General features: G+C 46.8%; 1 protein-coding gene across 1 annotated transcript in view; it reads left to right on the top strand.

The window, feature by feature from the left end:
* The first annotated feature begins 1,714 nt into the window (after positions 1–1,714).
* ZC3H12C (zinc finger CCCH-type containing 12C) overlaps positions 1,715–20,671 on the top strand; it is a 124,534-nt gene continuing 105,577 nt past the window's right edge. The window contains exons 1-2 of the mRNA XM_069639988.1: positions 1,715–1,978; positions 12,850–13,610. Coding sequence (XP_069496089.1) covers positions 1,955–1,978; positions 12,850–13,610 — 785 coding nt within the window. The 5' untranslated portion in view covers positions 1,715–1,954. The remainder of the gene's footprint in view (positions 1,979–12,849; positions 13,611–20,671) is intronic.

Below are 20,671 nucleotides of genomic sequence, written 5' to 3'. Positions count from 1 at the left end.
ACTACCAGCCAAACTACACATGAAACACACAAACACACACCCAACATAACTAACACTTACATAGAACAAATAATTCCAGGCACTGTACCTTACCCCTACAGGTGCAACCAACCAGCAGTGCTCACAACCACAGCCATAACTACCAGCCAAATTAGACATGAAACACACAAACACACACCCAGCATAATAAATACCTGCATATGACAAACAACTATGACACTGGACATTTCCCTTACGGGTGCAACAATGAAACTACCAGCCAAACTACACACGAGAAACAGAAACACACCCCCAACAGAAAACAAACATTTGCATACAACAAACCACCCAGGCATTGGGCCTTACCCATACGCATACAACAAGCGAGTGCGCGCCATCAACCCCTCTGCAGCCCAACAGACACAGATGCCAGTTTCTCCTGGTGCTGGACGTATCCTATCATTCTACCCTCACTTGCCCACCCCGCCCTCTTTCTTGCAGATCCACGTGAGAACCTGGAGACCCCCCCCCCCCAGTGGTGGTGACAGTGCGCCGTATAAGACAACATAACAGGCAGCGGACCAGCTTTACAGCAAACATCACATTTACGTTCAGTTGTTTAATTGTAGCCATTTAGTTTAATCTTGCAGTTTTATCCATGGGTGTAGTTTTAGGGGGGTAGGGGTGTTTGTCCCCCACCCCCAACTTTCATGGCACACCATTTTGTCCCCATTCATTTGGCTGGGACACCTTTTCTTCAGATGTCATGACCCCCCTCCCACCCCCCCAACATTTCCAGCAAAGTTACTCCACTGGTTTTATCTATCATAACATTGCTCGTTGAATGCACCTCTCCCCAAACATGTTGTCCGGGTATTTAGTAGAACTTTCAATTTAGGCTATAGACCAACAGCAATTTGCATTCTGGGCACACGTGTCTCTTTTCCATTTTTGAGTGGCAGATGGTCCAGCCAGCAGTTATCTTTTTGCAAGCACCATTACATGAGAGCTATTTGTATACATTAGACAATCTGCAATTCAGATGTATTAGAAGGAAGAGAAGCCGTTACTTTTGACAGAAATTACAATTTTCAAAATGGTTTCTTTGTTTTAGGTGGAGTTAAATAGAACTGAGAACACATTTTAACCTGGCAAGTTATGTTTCTCTGAAATGTATATTATTTGAGGGGGCAAAAGAGCTTTGTGGAAAACTATTAAAGTGGAGAAAGCATATTTTTCCTTGTTTTGGTGGGTGTCGGGGGGGGGGGGTTATACAGGTTAAATAGCGGCGAAATAAATATTTAAATTTGCCACTGTAATTTGCACATTTAACTTTTTTTTAGCGGGGGTCAGAAGGAGGTAGACAGAATCCCGAATAATTTAACTGAACCGAAAGCATCGTTTTTCCGCGAGGTGGGGGCACCCAGAGAGCTGCAGAAAACGTTTGCACTGGAGAAGCTATCGTTTTCAGGCGTGTTTATTTTTGCGTAGAAGGGGAGCCGGGAGGCCCGCGGAGAACTTTTTTTTTTAATGCCGGGGAATAATTTGCCTCTTTGTCTCGTGAAGGCGAACAATGGGCCGTGGCCGCAGTCTGCTCGGGGCCAGGTGTTCTGTGCCGGCAGCCCGCTCCCTAATGAGTGGGGCCCTCGCCGAGCAGCTGCCCGCGCGCCCCCTTTGTGTGGGCCTTTGTGGCCGCACGCCCCTCGTTAATGCGCAGGCCGCCCGGGGCAGGCCCGAGGATGACATCAGCGCCGTCCTGACGCAGGCCGGGCGGGGAGGGAGGCCTGTATCTGCCTGGGCCACTAATTGTGCCAGTGCCGGGCTCTGATTGGCTGGCGATGCCTGCTCGCTGATAGCTGCGGCGCAGGCCCTCACATCCCATCTGTTCAGCTAGTCATTGTGCGGCCGGCCTTCCTGGGAGTCTGCAGCGTGCACTGCCTTAAAGAGCCGCTCCTCCGACTGATGCAAGAAACCCATGTCGGTGTGTTGTCCTCTTAATGTAAGTACCAGATCGCCGCGTCTTGGATTTTTTGGATTACTGGGCATACAAAGCAGAGTCTTATCATATCGGAAAACGGGCACTTTCCGCCCGCACCGCATGTTGGCCCCAAAAAGTTTAGACAGTCGCAAAATACAAGCATTCGCTGGCGCCATGCACTTCATTGCAGAATCAGAAATTGCACAACGTTGCGGTTGTGCAACGCGCGAGCTTTCGAAATGTGCAGCTGAAGTGTTATCTGAGTGAATGCGCTGTGCTGCTGGCGCCGCTTGCTGGTCGCAGGTTTGAGTCCCGGCAGGGACCGCTCAGCCTTTCATCCTCGATAGTCGGCTAAAAGGAGTGCCGTTGAGATGGGGTGATTGTAACGCACCCAAGAAAGAGGGCAGCGCCTGGGCGACCTGTAGTTGAAAGAGATGCATGCCCGACAAGTAGCATTATTTAATTATGTGTTTTTTCACAGTGCAGCAAAACATTGTGTTAGCTGGGGTGTTTTTCGAGACATTGTTGTGAGTGGTCGCTCTTTTATAGCTCCGGGCGCTGTGTATGTTGCACACATGTCTTATGTCTTGGTGCAGGGGGCAAACCGTGCTGCTGCAGTTTGATTGCACGCCCTGACTGATCATTGGTTGTCTATTCCACTACACATCCCATAAAGGTGTGTCTTTGGTTGCTCCATGCACGCCTTTTTTATTGTGGTCTTACATGTGTTGTTGTTATTAGTTGCAGATTAAAGTGGCAGAGGTGGCCTAGTGGGCGGCCAGAATGGGTGCACTTTTCCAAGTCTTTATCAAAAAGGATGATGTGTGGGTGTGCATTTGGTCGATGAAAGGCAGGGCCCAGGAGCAGTGTGTGCCGATTCTGTGTGGACCCACTGGCCCCAGGCTGTGCATGTGGCATATCCCGTAGAAGCAGGACAAGTTAATTTCACATTCTCGTTGTTCGTGTCCTGTACGAATGTCATTGTATTTTTCCCTTGTTCCCTCCCTTGCCGCCCAGCGCTTTGAAACAATGTATAGGCGCTATATATACACTATCATATCAACGTATAGCTGCACGAGTGTGTGCATTGCTTACGGGTGATACGGTGCGTATGTGGTGGGTATGTGTGAGTGCGGGGCAGGTGCATCGTTGGGGAATGACGCGTTCATTGGCCTGGTCTGATATCCATAGATCGGTTGCAGTTAAAACACCCGAGGCTGTGCACGAGTCCTGGGGCTGCGCGGTGCACCACTGCCACTGTGGTGACAACACATCCCACCTCTCTCGGATGGTTCCGCGCACACTGTGCGTGTGTGTGGGGCGCAGTTGCGCTCAAATGCAGAATCCATTTCCTGAAAAGGCCAGGAACCTGGTGTCTTTTCAGGACGCCCCCAGGGGAAAGGGCGACACAAAGACCCCTCCGACAGCAATTGGGAGGGAAAGCGTGCTGAAAGGGTTAAGGGGGGTTTTCGCTCCCGCCACATGCCCCATTGTGCGAGCATACGCAGAAGGCTATTGAAAGTGCGCAGGAGATGGGCAGGCCACCAGTTGCTGGTCTCCTGCAGCTCCTGTAGACATCTGTTGCCCCCGAGCCTTAACCAATCTGTTCAGTGGGACCTCCTTCCTTTGTTGTGCTGAGCTGCACAGACAGCAGCACTCTGAGGGGCACAATGGTAATTAAATGCACGAACTATAGCACCGTGTATTTATTACATATTCATTAGTTTACGTGCATTGTTGCTCGCCTTTTGAGGAATACAAAAAAAAAAGGTTTGGGCACGCTTTTGCAGCAGGTGCTCCCTTGAAGCAGAAAAGGAAAGCCATGCTGGAGAGGGGGATGTTGGGCACGTGGGACTGAACATGGAGTAGTAGTGGCAGAATTGAGTAGTATCACAGGAAATCACAGGAAGCCGGCGAGCACTGAACAAGCCAGTCCCTGAGTCCCTGGTGGAGGCAGGAAGGAGCCGCGGTCGCACTGGGCCATACCACTACCTCGGGCACCAATGAAAAAGTGGCCCACAGTTGAAAATGGCTATTCATTCCTTTTGTGACAAAATGTTTGAATAGTACCCATGGGGGAGTTTTTGGATAACGTGTGATGCAAATTGTGCATTTTAAAGAATATTTATTCAGCAACACTGGTCAAAACGACTAGCTGCAGAGGGAATTAACTCATCAAACTGGCCCACATTCGCCAAAATAGTGGCCCACTTTGACCCCCAAAAAAGTGGCACACACCAACATTTTGGACTTTTGGTTCGGCCATGGGCATATTGCTCTATAGGCCAGTTGGAGTATGGAAGGACCTGGGCACAGTCACCATGCCAATGACAGCTAGACAGAAAAGGATCTGTGTGGGCAACGCCACTGCCACTTTAAGCACCGTCCCACTTTAGCTAAGAAGTTGCTGGCAGTGCCTTCATACTGTGTACATGTCAGGGTTGTTGTCCTTTTGGGACACTCTGCTGAAGCTGTTTGAGGATTGCCCGGAGAAGGAGGTCTCGGTCACCCCGAGAACTTGCAGGTTTTGTCCGATATATCCACACTGCTTATTGCCTTTTTGCTTTTTTGTGAAAAAAAAAGATAGAGTATATGATTTCAGATGAACTCTTTTCAAGCAGCACCTGGCAGCTACGCCAAGGCCTAAGCCATAGCCTCATAGAGCACGTCCTCCTTTGCAGTTGTGATACCATTATCTCTGAAGGCGCAATTTGGGGACGTTGCAGCATTTACCAAATTGTAAATTGGGAGCTCAGAATGCATGTTGAGGTTAGGCACCCGAAAATGTACACTTGCACGGGAAAGGGCTATTAAAAGGAGGCACAGAGTTTCCATGAAGTGCACCTTGTCGTGATGTTGGCGACCGGTGGGAGAGTGTGGATAAGAAAGAGGGCAAGGCAGTAGGCCAGGCACCTCTGAGAGCAGGTGGCCTGAACTACTGCTTCTCAGTACGTTTGCGGCTATCATACCGCGCGGAGCAGCAAGGGCATGAGGAACGTATACTCCTAAATCCTGCAACACAGAGAATCGGGAAAATAAGTCGTGCTTTGAGCCTTACCATGAGCTCACATTCAGAAGCGCGCTTAACTTGAGTATTGTATTTATTTATTTATATTTATATAGCGCGCGAGCAGCCCAAGGGCATTGAGGCGCTGTTACTTGCATGAGCTTAGTTACAGAGGTACAGGCGTGGAAGCAAATGGCACATTGTATACAAACTAGACATAGATATCATTACAGCTTATTTGAATGGTCATTGGTCATTACAGCTTAAGCAGGTGGTCCTATGGTTGGTATTCATGCCGCTACGACGAACTATGAGACCAGTGGCGATTTCTCCACCGAGTATGCCCTGTCCAGGATTCTTATAATACCAGGAATAAAGGTCCAGCACTTAAGCTTTTTGCTAATGATCATCGGAATACAGCCCTGACGAAGAGCAAAGCTCAAAACACGTGTTAGCTATTTATTCTGTAGACCATTAGCATGTCAATCTATAAATTGTTTGTCTAGATATCTGTCTGTAGACATTATTTTCATGTCAATTTGGAAGCTGTTATTGGTCACACAGGCCATTAGTATTGGCCATCTGTCTTGATTGAAAGCACCCTATACACCTTTTAAAGGTTTACCATAACAAGCTCTTTACTATTTGCCATTATTTATTTTTTGGAGTGAGGCGGTTGTTGAGATTTGGAGTGTGTTTTTGCACATGTGTGGATCCCAACACTTCTTTGGACCCAGTGCATGGTGTGTGGTCCTGATACTGTCTGAAGATTTCCCTGCTATAGAAACACACTACAACTTGGAAATACAAACAAATAACCAGTGATGAAGGAAGTTGCTGTGTGGAAGATACCATTATGAAGATTTGTTTGGTGGGTCTATTTTCCCACTGTGGTTGTATGTGAAACCACATGCCTTTGACCAACAGAATTCCTTTTTGGGCAATTGGTAGTTGCATTTGAACAAGGGCCTGTCTATATGTGTGAGTGCGTGTGTGTGTGTGTGTGTGCGCGCGTGTGTGTGCGTGTGTGCGCGTGTGTGTGTTGGTGTGTAAGTGTGTAGCACTGCAATCCTCACAGAACAAGAAGTGAAACATGCCCATTTCTTTGCCTCGTTTTCGTAAAAAGGCTTTTCATATTTACTGCAAAGTGCTCTGTCAGCCAAAGCCCCCTGCCGCTGTGGCGTGCAGCATTATTGTTCTGCGCCGTGTAAAATTTGAGCTACCTCACCAGGTGTTCTTGCATTTATTCTGCCTGAATTCTAGAGTGAACGTATGTTCACCTCTCGCCCGCCCGCCTCAATATATCTCCTTTCCAGGGTCACATAACCTGAGAAATGGGGAAAACTGGGCATGAGGTATTATTTATTTATTTAACACGTATAAAGCACAATGCTCCCTGACTGGGATCTCTACTGGTGCTAGGTGAGACTGTGGGAGGGCTTAGCAGGTAGCTGAAGGTCTAAGACACGGTGGCCTCGCAGGAGGCCGGTAGGACCTTGGTGGTCCCCATGGCCTGAGGGATAGTTCCAGAGGCATGAGGCTCGGACGAAGAAGGCACCCCACCCAACCTGGTCTTATCATGAAGAGGGGTTTAAAAGACCAGATCTAGGGAGGGCCCAAGTAGAGCCTGAGGCCCATGCAGAGGGCCTTGAAATGGACTGGTATTGCAATTGGAAGGCCGAGCAGCAAGGGAGAGGGAGATGCTGTTGAATTTGTAAAGTGTCAGAAGATGAAATCCAAACCGGACCAAAACACACAACTTTCTCCCCTGAGCTGAGTTTTTTAATTGCCACAGATAAAGTTCTTTCCTGCTTTGAAAGGAGCCAGTCAACAAGGACCCCCAGTGTTGTAATATGGGCAGTTATCCCTTTTCCAAGCAATTTGAATTGATGGCAGCTAAAGAAACTGAAGCACTGTTAGATAACCTAATCTATCCAGAAGTGCACAAAGTGGGCAAGTGGGGAAGCTAGGATTAAACCTTGGGGTCCATTCGGTTCCCATGTGATAACTTTCTCTGTAGACTAAGCTCCATATCACTGATTTCCCGCATTACTGTCTCAGCTGAATCTACACATTGCAACTTCAACTGAGATAAACAAGACACCTCTTTTTCAACAGAGTGTAAACTTTCTGTGTTTGTCATCTTCAACTGTTGTTAGTGGTACCGCCAAGCAGCTTGGACTTGAAACTAAGCCTGTGTGCGTCTTTTGTTGCTACTTTGTTGGGTGGTAGTTGTCAAAGCCTCATAGTTGGGGCTGAAAGGCTGGACACTGCCTCACACTGTTTTGGTTTCCATTCATTAGTCATCTGCCTTCAGAAATGTCCAAGTTCTATTGCTCTCTGATTGTGGTTTTAATATCAACAATCTTATTGGTTCTCAGAAATGTAAACAGGCTGTTTTGATTGGCGGCTCCTACTCGCCTCCCTCTTTGCTTAGTGCCCCTATTTATTATGCTATCCAATATAATATTGAAAGTTGCTTTGCAACGGAAAGTGTGGGTTATGTTCGTTCTTTTGTTTTGGGGTCTAATGCAGCCCGACTTTTTTTTGTACATGTGTGTGACCCCTTGGGTCTTTCGGCTGAAGCATTTGCAGGCATGGCTTGGGCTGGTGGTGGTTGTGTCGGGAAGTTAGCCGGAGGTGTGGGAGGACAGCATGGTAGCTTTTGCTCGGGTGCTGCTGGGTACACATTGGAAGAACGCAGCTTCTGTGAGCAGGTGAGCTCCAAGGTGTCTTTGGGGGCACAGCGTCTGTGGAGACCTGGTATGAACATGTCCTGAGTTGGGTATGCTTGGTATCAATTAGGGGTTGGTGTAGTGATCCACGTGGGTTCAAATGTGTGCGTCATGTGCTTTGTGATTGTGGTCCAGGGAGTTTGTGCATGTGGTGATTCGGTGGTACGGTGGCATAGGGAAGGATGTGGCACTGGTTAGGGTGGTGGAGTGCAAGGTTGAGTGGAAGTTAGAATTAGCAGGAGTGTGTTCAGTAACATTGGTATTGTCCTATAGTGCACGTGCGGCCATATTTGCACACACGCATTCTAATCTTACTCCATGACCTCCAACTCTCTGGACTTCAGTCCACTGGGGGCGCTCCTACTACCAGCGCTTTGAGACTAAAATAATGGTAAAAGCCGCTATATACATGACAACAATACAATATATCACAAGCTGCCTTCGAAGAATAATCCCTTTTATTAGGCTAGCACATATCTCCAGTCAGCCTAAGTCTCTACAGCCAGCATCCAACCTAAAAGGCGTGCATCTTGCAAGGTTGTGTGCTGTGTTTTTTGCTTTTCCAGAAACAGACTGTCCTCTTGTCTGTCTAACAGCGCGTTCTCACTACTGCCTGGTATCGGCAGCAGGTGCTTTGTCAAAAACCATATCCATTTTAAAGCAGTTTGCTAAACATTGGGCATATGGTCCTTGAGCCGTCTGGTGGGCTGCCGATCAATAATGTATTCAGGCGGATTCCTGCCATACCCCCTATCCCCGCTGTAATCCTGTGAGTGGTACATCCCTGTACATCATACGGAGCTTGCAGGAGCGCGGCGCCCATTCACAGGGGTCGCTGCACCCCGTCCCCAAGGAAAGGAGCCGGGGGCGCAGATGCTGCCGAGCGAATGCAGGGCCACACCGAATTTGCATATCCACAGAGAATTTGCATGGGATCCACAGGCCTGCAAACGGGGTACATTCTGGAAGATAAAGGTCCACTGCTTCCATACTGGCGGTGCCCCCAAACTGGAGATCATCGGACCCTGCAATGCCTCTCCCGCTAACAGAGCTGGGCACGTAAACCTTCATTGAGGACACTTCTGTATTTTTTCCCTTCGTATTTACTTATTTATTTATTTTTTTATTTAGGAACATTACAGGGGAAAATAATGGGTTTTTGGCACACTCTGATGTGTGTATACATTACTTGGGTACCCGATAGATATCTAATAGCTGCCCATCTTCTTGGTGCAGCTTTTGTGTTTGTGGAGAATTGTAATTTATTTGAGGTTTTCCATTGTATTCTTAAGCATTTTCGGCAGGGTTTCGTCTATACCACTTAGAGCGCAATTTCCAAAATCTGAGCCCAACCCGGTGGTGCGCACCTGTACCATTCAAACAATGCTTTCACTGGCCCTCTTCAGGGACCGCCTTTCAGGACCTGTGTTTAAGTTTGTGCATGCATTGGCTTGCTTCAGGCTTTGGGAGCGGGAACTTTCGGACTCTGGATATCCGGCAGTTTCGATCCCAGAGTTGTTTGACAGGAGGCAAGTAGGTTTGTTTGTGGCGACCCTTCAGGCGGTCTGCTGGGGGCGGCTGAACCGAGGGGTTTCACAGATTGCCCCCCCAATGAAGACGATTTGGATCCGCCGGATGCATGTCAGGCGCGCCTGCTACTTGGCATGGAGCTTAATTAACAACCAGGGCAGGCTCACAAGACGTCACTCTTCGGATAAGCCTAGGCACTTTGAAACTGCTATAGTTGCTATTCGGCACAGTAATAATAAGGATGCATTGTTTATATAGCGCCTTAATCCAAAGCGCTTTACAGAGCACATATTTACAATATCACCCAACCGAAATTGGCACTCATTTAGCGACCTCGGAAAGATGAAAGGCTGAGTTGGCCTTGCCGGGATTCGAACCTGCGATCTGAAAATCATGCTCAGATCGCAGCGAGCCTCAACCGGCTGAGCTATCAACGTAACATAGCATGATATAGTCAGTGATGGCCAACTTTGCAAAAAGGACTCGTCATAATGTGCCCTTATCACAACAGGGCAACCTCTTTAAAGGCTCATCATGAGACTCGCCTAGTTTGGTGCACAACTTAATTTCACATAAAGGGCACATTTTGGGAACTGTACTTTGCAATTATTATGAAAGCTAAATAGTCAAATATTAATGAGTTCTTTAATTCATCTGACGTCATTGCTAGTTTTAATATCTCAGATTAGTATCAGATGTTTCTTCAATTGTGATGCCTCCTGATCCACAAGTTCACCAAAAGAGATTTGTGTTAATGTCCTTCTTATTAGTCACAGATTCTAGGTGTTCGCCTATATATGTACCACTGGGTAGAATCGCCCTGTGTTGCGAGTCATGCACACAGAGAAGCTTCCCCTTGGGGTACGTCAGGTATGATATTGGGGGCACCCCACTCTGCTAAACTAAGAGTTGGCTGGAACTTTTTGGCTGCAGATTAAGTGTGTTTGCCGTTAAGGCCAGCCCATACCCCCTCCCGCCCCCGGGCCCCTCACGCCCCAGCCGGAGCAGCTTGCAGGGTGTGCAGAAGAAGGATGTCGCTGCCTCCAGATTGGTTTGGCAGCTGCATTGTTCTCCGGGAGTAAAGCAGACACACTTAAGTCGCAGTCCCTTTCATGGGCTTTTGTTCGTACCAAATTATTCTTTCACTCTGATAGCATTCACTATGGCATGTTAAGGGAGCGCAGCCTAGCAACGGGAGGCTGGTTGCTAAGCAGCCCAGTTTCCAGTGGTTTTTTTTCTTTCTTGTTGAGATACTTTTGGGGGATGCTCTGTCAAGGCCATTTCTTTCACTACTCCAATGTGAGGCGCCCTTCAGTGGCGAGGAACGCGTTGGCACAGCTAATGCGCAGTCTGAGTCAGGATTATTCCAGCGATCAACATCACATCCTGGGCACACAGTGGAGTAAAGGCAATCTGAATTGTACCGGTAGAGGAAATTGACTGATACCAAACATGTCATTTCTACCTCTTTCCACGACATCTTGGTCTGCGGCCTGGGAAGCAAATCCAGAATCCAGCAGCAGGCCCTTGCTAACAGAAAGGCCATATTCTCTGGTAGAGCCCATATTCAGCAGAGTCGCGCATCTTTATCAAGACACCCCTTTTGGGCGGACTGCATCATGCAAACCGTAGCCTATTACACCAGAGCCTCAGTGCTGAACAGAAAGATAGGCTTTTCTGCAAGATGTGATGGCTTAGGCTTAGGAAATCAGTCACTTGACGGTATTTATTCAGTATGGCATAACCACCACATTATAGTCATTTGGAGGCACTCTAATCAGCATTGATATTTCCTGCTCATTGCTACTAATTTTATCCTCTTCCAAAAAGAGTCTGCCTTCCGTAAACATGTTGGGATCTTGTGCGTATTTAACCACATACATATCTGTGCTTTGTGATTAGCTCTTGAAAAGTGCAAGTCCAAACCGAGTTATTCCCCTAGTGCCCGAATAAGAAGACGAGCTTGTGGGCAGAATGCCCTGCAAAGGAACACCAGTGTTTCAGATTTCACCAGGTCTTCTCCTCACAAAAGTGGCCTGCATCAGTCTAGCCCAGGCCTGTGGCTAGTCTCCAGATGTTTGGACTACAGCTCCCATGACTCCTCGCCATTGACTATCCTGGCAAGGGCTGTTGTGTAAACATTTTGGGTGCCAAAGGGGGCAGACCCCTGGTCGAGCCAAAGACCCGATGCTCCCTCATTTGCATCACATCACTTTATTTATTTATTGTGTATTACAGTACAAATCTGTACTTTTAACACAAAATAGCATCACATTACCTTGTATTTTTTGCAAATGCACAGTTGTGAAAATGTGTAAGAGCACATTGCTTTCACATAAAAAAAGAATAAATATCCTTATGAATGTTTAGTGTCTGTTTTGAAGAGCCAGGATGGCGGGCATGTTACAGCCCGGGCGGGATGGCATCTATACAGCTGATACCAATTGTAACTGGGAATGCGTATTTGGGTGTCTTTTGGTTGATAAGGTCATTTTTCAGGGCTCACAGATGTCGTGAGCATGTAGATCTACAATAGTAGGTTTTATAATGTTGGTTGGGAAATAGGTTCCTGACCCTATTTGAATAGACACACGTTTTTGAACATAGGTACATTTGCGCCAAGCTCTCGGAACTTGATTTCTGCTCTATGGCTATAACGCTTTAACTTCTGCCGTGGTACCGTTCCAGGAGTACCTCCACTGCCTAATATCGTCAGGGTTAGACTAGTACATTTCTTTCTGAGCATTGCCTGCTGTTTTCCCCCAGATGTGAAATACTTAAATAGAACAGAAAGCAGTTCATTATAATAGATCAACGAAGACATTTGTAGGGAATCTGCATTTAACTAACTACTTTCCACGCCATAGTCTAGAACGATTGAATGAACGTTAGGATTCTTTTAGATTTTATGAGAAATTTGTGGAACTTGGAATTTTGTTTGTTGTGTTCGAGTTTGTAATAAAAGTTTGTATAAACTAAATGTTACAATAAAAAAAAGAAAAAAAAGAAAATATAAATAAAGTCCTTGTTGGCTCTTGGTGTTTCACTGATTATCATTTCACGGTCGCCACGGAATTTGGATTCGATGATTGGGGTTGGTGTGGACTGCGGGAATAAAATGGCGGTCCATGTTATTGAACGCAGCGGAGCCAGAATTCCTTGATTACTGCATCATAGCATCGGTTCAGTAACAGGAGAGCGTTCTATGTATTTGCATAGCAAAATGGATTTGGGAGATTGTAAAGTTATTTAAGAAGAGTTGACTGCAGGCAAAGAGTAAACAGTGCTCGAAGTCTTGGCTTTTATGGCACACACGATTGCAATAAGTCATTACCGCTCCTTTGCTAAGTCTGCACCCCACCATTTTAATAGCAGACACTATTGTTGCAGTTTAGTAATGCTTTGTTTTAATAGGGGAATGGATGAGTGGAATTACATTTAACATGCATGAAAGGTCCTTTAAGAACATACCTGTTTTGAAGAGTTTTTGAAATTGGATTCAATGAAATTGGTGGGTCGGGGACGGTCGTAAACATTGAACCAAAAGTGCTAAGCAATTAATAGTGATTTGTCCTGCACCAGTGCTATGTTACTAACACCTTGTTATTTCTCTCTTCTAGGAATATAGGGCAGTTCATGAAGAATTCCGAACACACAGCGAGGGGGAGTCGGGTACATGCAGCAGCTTCATGGGCTTGGAAGACCACTCGGAGCTTGACCTGGGCCACCTCTATGTGGAGAACACGGGCACACGTCTGAGTGCAATTGCACCTTGGTCCATGGTGGAGAAACCGACGATGGATAAAGTTAACTCCAGGAAGGAGGACTCGGACAAGGATACCTCGGAAGAGACTTGCAGCTCGAGCTGCGACTCGGAGGGGAGTACGAGTTCTGATAACGAAGCCGAGCAGTTGGGGAGATTTGCATCCAAGCTCTGCCAAGTTACCAAGCCTCACCGCCAGCTATGCAGGTCTCCCCGCTTAGAGCCTTATATATTGAAACGTAATGAAATCTTGCAAGACCTTAAGATTGAGGAGGCTCAGGCAGCACCGAAGGAGGTAAAGAAGCCGCCGGACGTCGGGAAAGAATACCAAACCAAACTGGAATTTGCACTTAAGTTAGGCTATGCTGAAGAACAGGTTCAGCTGGTGCTCAACAAACTTGGCGCGGATGCTTTAATCAATGATATTTTGGGTGAACTTGTCAAACTTGGAAACAAGAGTGAGGTGGATCAGCCGGGTGGTAGTTCGAACAGCATGTTGATGCGTGAAGCATCTTCCCTTGACTCGCTGAGGTCCGAGTCCCCATTCCAGGAGGAGGTGATGGATGACTATCACAATTTACGGCCGATAGTGATCGATGGAAGTAACATGGCGATGAGGTATGTTCTCATCATACGATGCAGACATTGTCGTCTTCTTTTGCATGTTGTTTGTAAATCTGTGGGCCGTTAACGCAGCTTCTTTGCTTTGACGACTGTCAGTTAGTGAGATTTGCCATCAGGAATTGTTTCCCCGATGTGGCTCAGTTCTTGAAGCCTTTGCCAACAGTCGAGTGTGTTCTATCAGCGTGAGTCTGTGCCTTCGCTCAAGTCCATTGGGTGATGGAGCTTTGCGTGCTTTCTCAAGTTCGGCCTGGTGATGACCGGTCACGTTCCAGACAGATCACGTAGCTGTTGGGTCTTGGCTTTAATTGCCGAAAGTAGTCCAGATGCCATGTGCAGCTCTTTCTCACATGTAAATGGTGTCAAAGAACTTTAAGGTGCATTTGGACTGTATCTATTTAGCCATGCACTTGTATAAGCCACAGAGTGTGTACAAAGGTGGGAGGGTTATTAGAAATGTACATGTTATGCACATATGACTGGCTTAATGGTACCCGCAGAGGGGGGCAGTGTGCTTATTGTCTGCGCATGGCGCGCGCTGTACCGCCTGCTTACGGGGCTTATCCCAATCCATGTTTCCGCAGCACTTTGCCTTTTAATTCTTCTTTCCATTCTGCTGGTGGCAGCACGTGTTGGTTTAATAGCAGCCAGTAACGAAGCAGGAGGCGCAGCAGGCGAGTCACGAAGCAAGGGTCTGCTCACGCTTTGCTTTGTTGGGAGGCCTATTGCCGTAAATGGCCAGAAGACGCATGTCAAATAAAGCACTTTATTGGAGAGAGCGTATTGATTTCATAGCTGCAGCCTGAGCTTGTGGTGGAAAACCTCCCTGACTATACATATTTGGCTTGTGGGTACTGTTGAGGTTTGGGTTTCGCGGAGGAACAGGTTGTTTCTAAACAAGCTTTATCTGATGGTTGTTTTTCTTGGCATTTTATGAAGCTGCTGTTTGTAACTGACTGGCACAATTTTGGTTGACTTGTGATTGAAGTTGCTTCTGACTTATTTTGAGATGTTTCTGCAAAAGGCTTTGTAGGGCTTAGTAGAGGATACAAAACAGAAGAGGTCTCGAGGGCTTGAACCCCACTGTCATGCCGAAACAAATTTCAAAACCAAAGTGTTCCACTGCAAAATACAACAATTGTTTCAATGGTCACGCAGATACTGGAAAAGCTGTGTGTTGGCACACGCGAGATCACAGTACGGATAGCATGCTATCTGGAAGAAGTTTATTTTTCAATTTGTATTGTCCAAGTCACTCTAATAGAACAATATGATTACTATAATCAGAAAGAAACAAAAAATAATCGTATGGAAAGTTGGAAAGAAGAAATCAGAGAAACACGTATCCCAATAGTTACCTAACGTTTCACTGCAAGTAGCTACACCTATCCCAATAATTTCACTGCAAGTCGCTACACGTATCCCAATAGTTACCGAACATTTCACTGCAATTAGCTACACTAATCCCAATAGTTACCAAACATTTCACTGCAAGTACGCTTATCCCAATAGTTGCCTAACATTTCACTGCAAGTAGCTACACTTATCCTAATAGTTACCAAGCATTTCACTGCAAGTACACTTATCCCAATAGTTACCTAACATTTCACTCCAAGTAGCTACACTTATCCCAATAGTTACCGATTATTTCACTGCAAATAGCTACACTTATCCCAATAGGTACTGAACATTTCACTTATCCCAATAGTTAGCGAACATTTCACTGCACGTAGCTACACTTATCCCAATAGTTACCGATTATTTCGCTGCAAATAGCTACACTTATCCCAATAGGTACTGAACATTTCACTTATCCCAATAGTTAGCGAACATTTCACTGCACGTAGCTACACTTATCCCAATAGTTGCCCAGTATTTCACATCAGTTTGTAACGCCTACTAAAATTGGCTCATCTGTCGAAAAAACCTGTCTCCAAAAGGGATCCCATTGCCTCATTTACTGCGTGGATGCCATATTTCTCTACAGTCACGGTCAAAAATGTCTATGTAACCAGGAGCGTTGACTTTTGGTTTTCCCGGCAGGATCCGGGGGCAGAAAAAAGTCCCATTGCAATGTATAGGGACTTTCATGCAATTGCCCATTCCTGGGGCGGTGGGCCAGGCCCTGGAGCACACGTGTACTCGGCGCCCCTGTTTGTAACTCCATATCAATGATCGCAAACCAGCATCTCGTTCACGTGACTGCCGTGCCACAGACTTTGTCTGTTCCTGGGAGGCTCTCCCATGCACCACAGCCTTGCCTGCTTTTCTGCTGATTTTAGCGAAACATCATAAGCATTTGCCTAGGTTCTCTATTTAGGACCTCTGGCAAGTCTCGGGCTCGCGGACGCTCTTGCCACCTTTCAGCAACTTCCCTGCACACTGCTTAGCCCACAGCTATGCCAAGTTGCCAGCCCCATCCTCAGTAGAAAGAAATCTGTTTGCACTCTGCTTAAACATAAGGAGCACCTGCTTCTGTTAGCCAAACCCTTCTCCGTTTGGTGCTGTCCATCCCATTGTCGGAACACTGGTTATCATAAGGGGCCCAGTACAGGCATGCCCTTGGCTTGGCTTCGCGAACAGGGCATCTGGCTGAATGAACTCCCTTAATATTGCTAGACAAAGTAAGCTAGATTGTCCTACAAAATGATTTAAGCTTGCATTGCCTTAGATTTCAATGAACTCTGCCAGCACAAGACACGCATGCTGTTGTGGTAGCCCAGAGTATGGACCCGTGTTTTTGTTGCAAAAATATCCTTCCAACTTTAGAAGATCAGTGTGCCCGGACAACAACTTAGAGCTCAGTTGTGAACCAAAGGCCTACGGACACGTTCCCCTTGTACATCAGGAGCAAGAGCATTGCTGCCAGGCCGCCATAAGAGTGGGCACATTTCTTTGGGATTCCAGTACGTTAGACCCCCTTATTCTTTCTTATATGGGTGAGAGGCTTTCAGCTACTTCCCCAATCCACCAGGGCACCCGGTTATGGCTACTCAGTTGTAATTAACATCTTTGCACCACCCAGATACTAAGAGATCCCAGATTCAGACCCCCACCCCATACACATAAAAATGGTTTTGCCACAGTTAACAGATAGATCCATTTCAGCACGATATTCTTACAAGTCAGTGAAGGTTTTCTGTAGTCCCCACCTGAGCCTTACCCAACAGGGCCATGCCATTTGCATAGAGCAGGCGGGACAGCTGAGACTGCCATAATGAAGGGGGAAGTAGCCAAACATGTGTCAAACCAAAGTCACATCTCAAATCTGGATGATGAATAAAAGAGGGGCCAGCACACCGCCTCCCTTTAAGCTCGTTCAGGTCTTTATCTTTGTGGAAAAGTTCCCTGTCTGTGGACCTCTGTTTGTCCAGCAACACAGGTTCGATCCTCAGGTCCGTGCTGAGAACTCTCTGGATATTAAATTCCAATCCTCAAGCGCACCCAAATATCCAATTCTACGGCCTTGATCTTATTAGAGTACGAGGGATACCCAAGACAATCAGTTTAGCCACCATAATAAGAAGGAGGGCGGAACTCGTGTGTTTGTATTTACTCTTGGAAGTGGCGACGGCAACAGAGGATAAACTACCCCTGGTTTTGGCAACAGAGGATAAACGGGCCCTGGTTTGCCAGATGTCTGCAATGAGTGCCTCACCCTTGCTCCAGGCTCTATCCATACCCTCGGTCTCTTTTCATGCGCAGCTGGGTTTGGAGCCCCATGCAGACATACTGGCGGTTCACATGATCGAAGGTGGAAATTTAGTCCAAGTGGTGGAATATTGCATGAGACACAAGAAACGTTTTGGAAACTGACTGCATCCTGTCCAGGGGCAATAAAGCCGGCCCGCAAGATATTCGCACATTCGCGCATGATTGAAAAGAGCGAGAACTGTATATTTAGCCTAAAACGAGATGGCGGTTCAGCAAATACAGCGGCATGGCAGAGCAAGACTAACGGCATTATCTGCCAACTCAAACCCACTGGGTGAAGGGAGGGAGGAAGGCGTTTGGTGGCGAATACATAAAATGAAGTGGCTTTGTAACTGGTGAAGTTTTCAAACTTTTACAAATGCCTTGGCTGGTATTTCATTCTATTCGGAGTCATTGTTCTGCAGTAAAGTAAATGTCGAGGGTGTCCTCTATAGTTAGAGCTGGGCGTCCTCTATAGTTAGAGCTGGGCATTGCGCAACATGACTTGGGGTCATCTTGTAGTAAGAAACTTAGTTCAGGGTACTTTAGTGTGGCACCCCCCTTTCCGTGGGGCTGTCGTTGCTTTGACAATCCTTGAACACATAGACACTTTGCCAACCTCCCCTGGCCCCTCCAGTCACCCTTTCTGCCTTGTAGGGCTGTTTCTTTTTCTTTCCCTGTGGTACTCTTCCGGGTCTTGCTGGCAGCCACTGCATGCACCCTTATTCCTTCTAACACAGGGGGATTACTTCTACCCGGTTTGGTCTGTTTTTCCTTGCGTGAGGTTTTTATTTGGTCAAGGTGGTTGTTTTCACAGAGACACCGCCAGGAACTTCATTTTTTTTACAGTGGCTACCCCATGTGACCCTCATTTTTCTCCCCTCTCATTTCCGAGACTCATAAGCCGTGCTACTCCCTGCCCTCCTTGCTTTGGCAGGAAAAGGCAGACTACGGTACGAAAGGCACGATAACTTGACCCGCACCCACAAATATACATTGACGAGGGAATATACTAACTCTGAGGACTTACTTCTTTGTGCCTAGGGTGCTAACGAAGCAGCCAATAGTTGGTGTGTTCATGGAAGACGGACGAAATGTAGAGATTTCTTAAAACAAAGATGTCAATGAGGGTTCCTAGGCACTAGCATGGTGGATAACAATTGCCTCGCAGCGAGTCAAGAGGGAAGATATGGGTGGGCGAATCAAAGAAGTGTAAGATAAAGGTGGATCGGGAAAAATGTACTGTACGTATGGAAAAAAGGAATGCTTTCACGAAAACCAAAGTTCAGTATGCTGTTGATGTGATCAATTCTGTATTTTGTACAACCGCACCATCGTGCACGGCACGATAATCGGAGTGGATTGGCGAAGGCTGAATTGGCTACGGCTGAAAAATTGGATCAGTGAGTGTGGACATAAAGTATGTTTTCAGATTCAGTTGCCTACTTACAGAAGTGACAATTTTACAGATATAATAGTGCGATCCAGCTGGACCCATGCGGAAAAGTGAACCATTCACTGTTCACCATGGGTCCCAAACAGTTTTAGAATCAAGAAGAGTGAGTGCAGAAGCAGAAGAAACATGTCTCAAAGAATGAGCACTTCATCTTCTGAATAGTTAGTTGTTGGTTCATTTATTTCTGTAGCGCCGACATCTAAGCGCTTTCTCAGAAATTCATGAAATGGTACAATATTAAGAAAGGATTACAACATACAATACAGAAAATAAAGAACAAAGAAAACCAAACAGTAGAAAATGTAGTGATGATCCAAAGAAGCACCAATATGAAGGTCCAGCAAAACTGTACACTGTGGGACAGCAAAGGCCATCCCATCCACGGCATGATGGTAGGCCAGATCTAAAAGATCAAAAAAAGTCAAAAGTCACAAGAAAGACCAGCGGAATACATCACAATCCGGTCCCAGTTTTCCAAGAGAAGGCAGGGAACACGATTGAATGCCAATCCAAAGCATTCAAACCAGTCCTAAATCAGGCCACGGGCGACTGGGAAATCGAAAAGAACCAGAATGACACAGAGGGTGGTAACCTGAAGCAAGTCAGAGGAAGGTTAAGACCAGTCAGTACTGGAAATGCACCACATTTACTGCAGGACTCCCCCCTCAACTCCTTTTTGTTGGAAAGTGGGTGGGGGGGTGTGAGCGGGTGTGAAGGGAAGAGCCCCAGCCCAGTTCAAGGAGTGCCCGATCTCTTCATGGAACCAGATCAAGTGCAGCTGGGAGAACCTGAAGGAGGGAGTCTTGATGATATCCATAAAAGCAAAGAGCATTTTGGGAAAATAAGAATGCCCACAGAATTTCATATTTGAAATATGTTTGTGTTAGGGATTCCAGCATGAAACCCTTCTGAACATGTACTGCACACAGGGCTCTCTCCTCGTTTCATTTGTCACACTCTCACCCTAACAGTAAAAGGTCTCTAAACCACAAGGGGTACATACTCATTTGGAGACTGCTTGATTATTGCAGTGGTGTTCAAGCGGAGGATGCACCCATCCTTACCACACGAAGAAATCAATGATAGAGTTTGGAGCTTAGCCCAGCACCTGCTCCCTGTACATGATATATTGCGTGGGTTGTCTATGGGTGCTGGAGTTTGGAGCTTAGCCCAGGGCCTTCTTCCGGCACAGGATATACTGCTTGGGTTGCCTATGGGTTCTGGAGTTTGGAGCTTAGCCCAGCGCCTACTTCCAGCACAGGATATACTGCTTGGGTTGTCTATGGGTGCTGGAGTTTGGAGCTTAGCCCAGCGCCTGCTTCCGGCACAGGATATATTGCTTGTCTTGTCTATGGGTGCTGGAGTTTGGAGCTTAGCCCAGTGTCTGCTTCTAGCACAGGATATACTGATTGGGTTGTCTATGGGTGCTGGAGTTTGGAGCTTAGCCCAGCACCTGCTCCCTGTACATGATATATTGCTTGGGTTGTCTATGGGTGCTGGAGTTTGGAGCTTAGCCCAGCACCTTCTTCCGGCACAGGATATACTGCTTGGGTTGTCTATGGGTGCTGGAGTTTGGAGCTTAGCCCAGTGCCTACTTCCAGCACAGGATATACTGCTTGGGTTGTCTATGGGTGCTGGAGTTTGGAGCTTAGCCCAGCGCCTGCTTCCGGCACAGGATAAATTGCTTGTCTTGTCTATGGGTGCTGGAGTTTGGAGCTTAGCCCAGTGTCTGCTTCTGGCACAGGATATACTGCTTGGGTTGTCTATGGGTGCTGGAGTTTGGAGCTTAGCCCAGCGTCTTCTTCCGGCACAGGATATACTGCTTGGGTTGTCTATGGGTTCTGGAGTTTGGAGCTTAGCCCAGCGCCTACTTCCAGCACAGGATATACTGCTTGGGTTGTCTATGGGT

The sequence above is a fragment of the Ambystoma mexicanum genome, chromosome 7q, assembly GCF_040938575.1.
Source record: "Ambystoma mexicanum isolate Mex_15411 chromosome 7q, UKY_AmexF1_1, whole genome shotgun sequence".
NCBI lineage: Eukaryota > Metazoa > Chordata > Amphibia > Caudata > Ambystomatidae > Ambystoma > Ambystoma mexicanum.
Note: the sequence above shows the minus strand (reverse complement) of the source record. Positions and strands in the feature narration are given on the sequence as shown.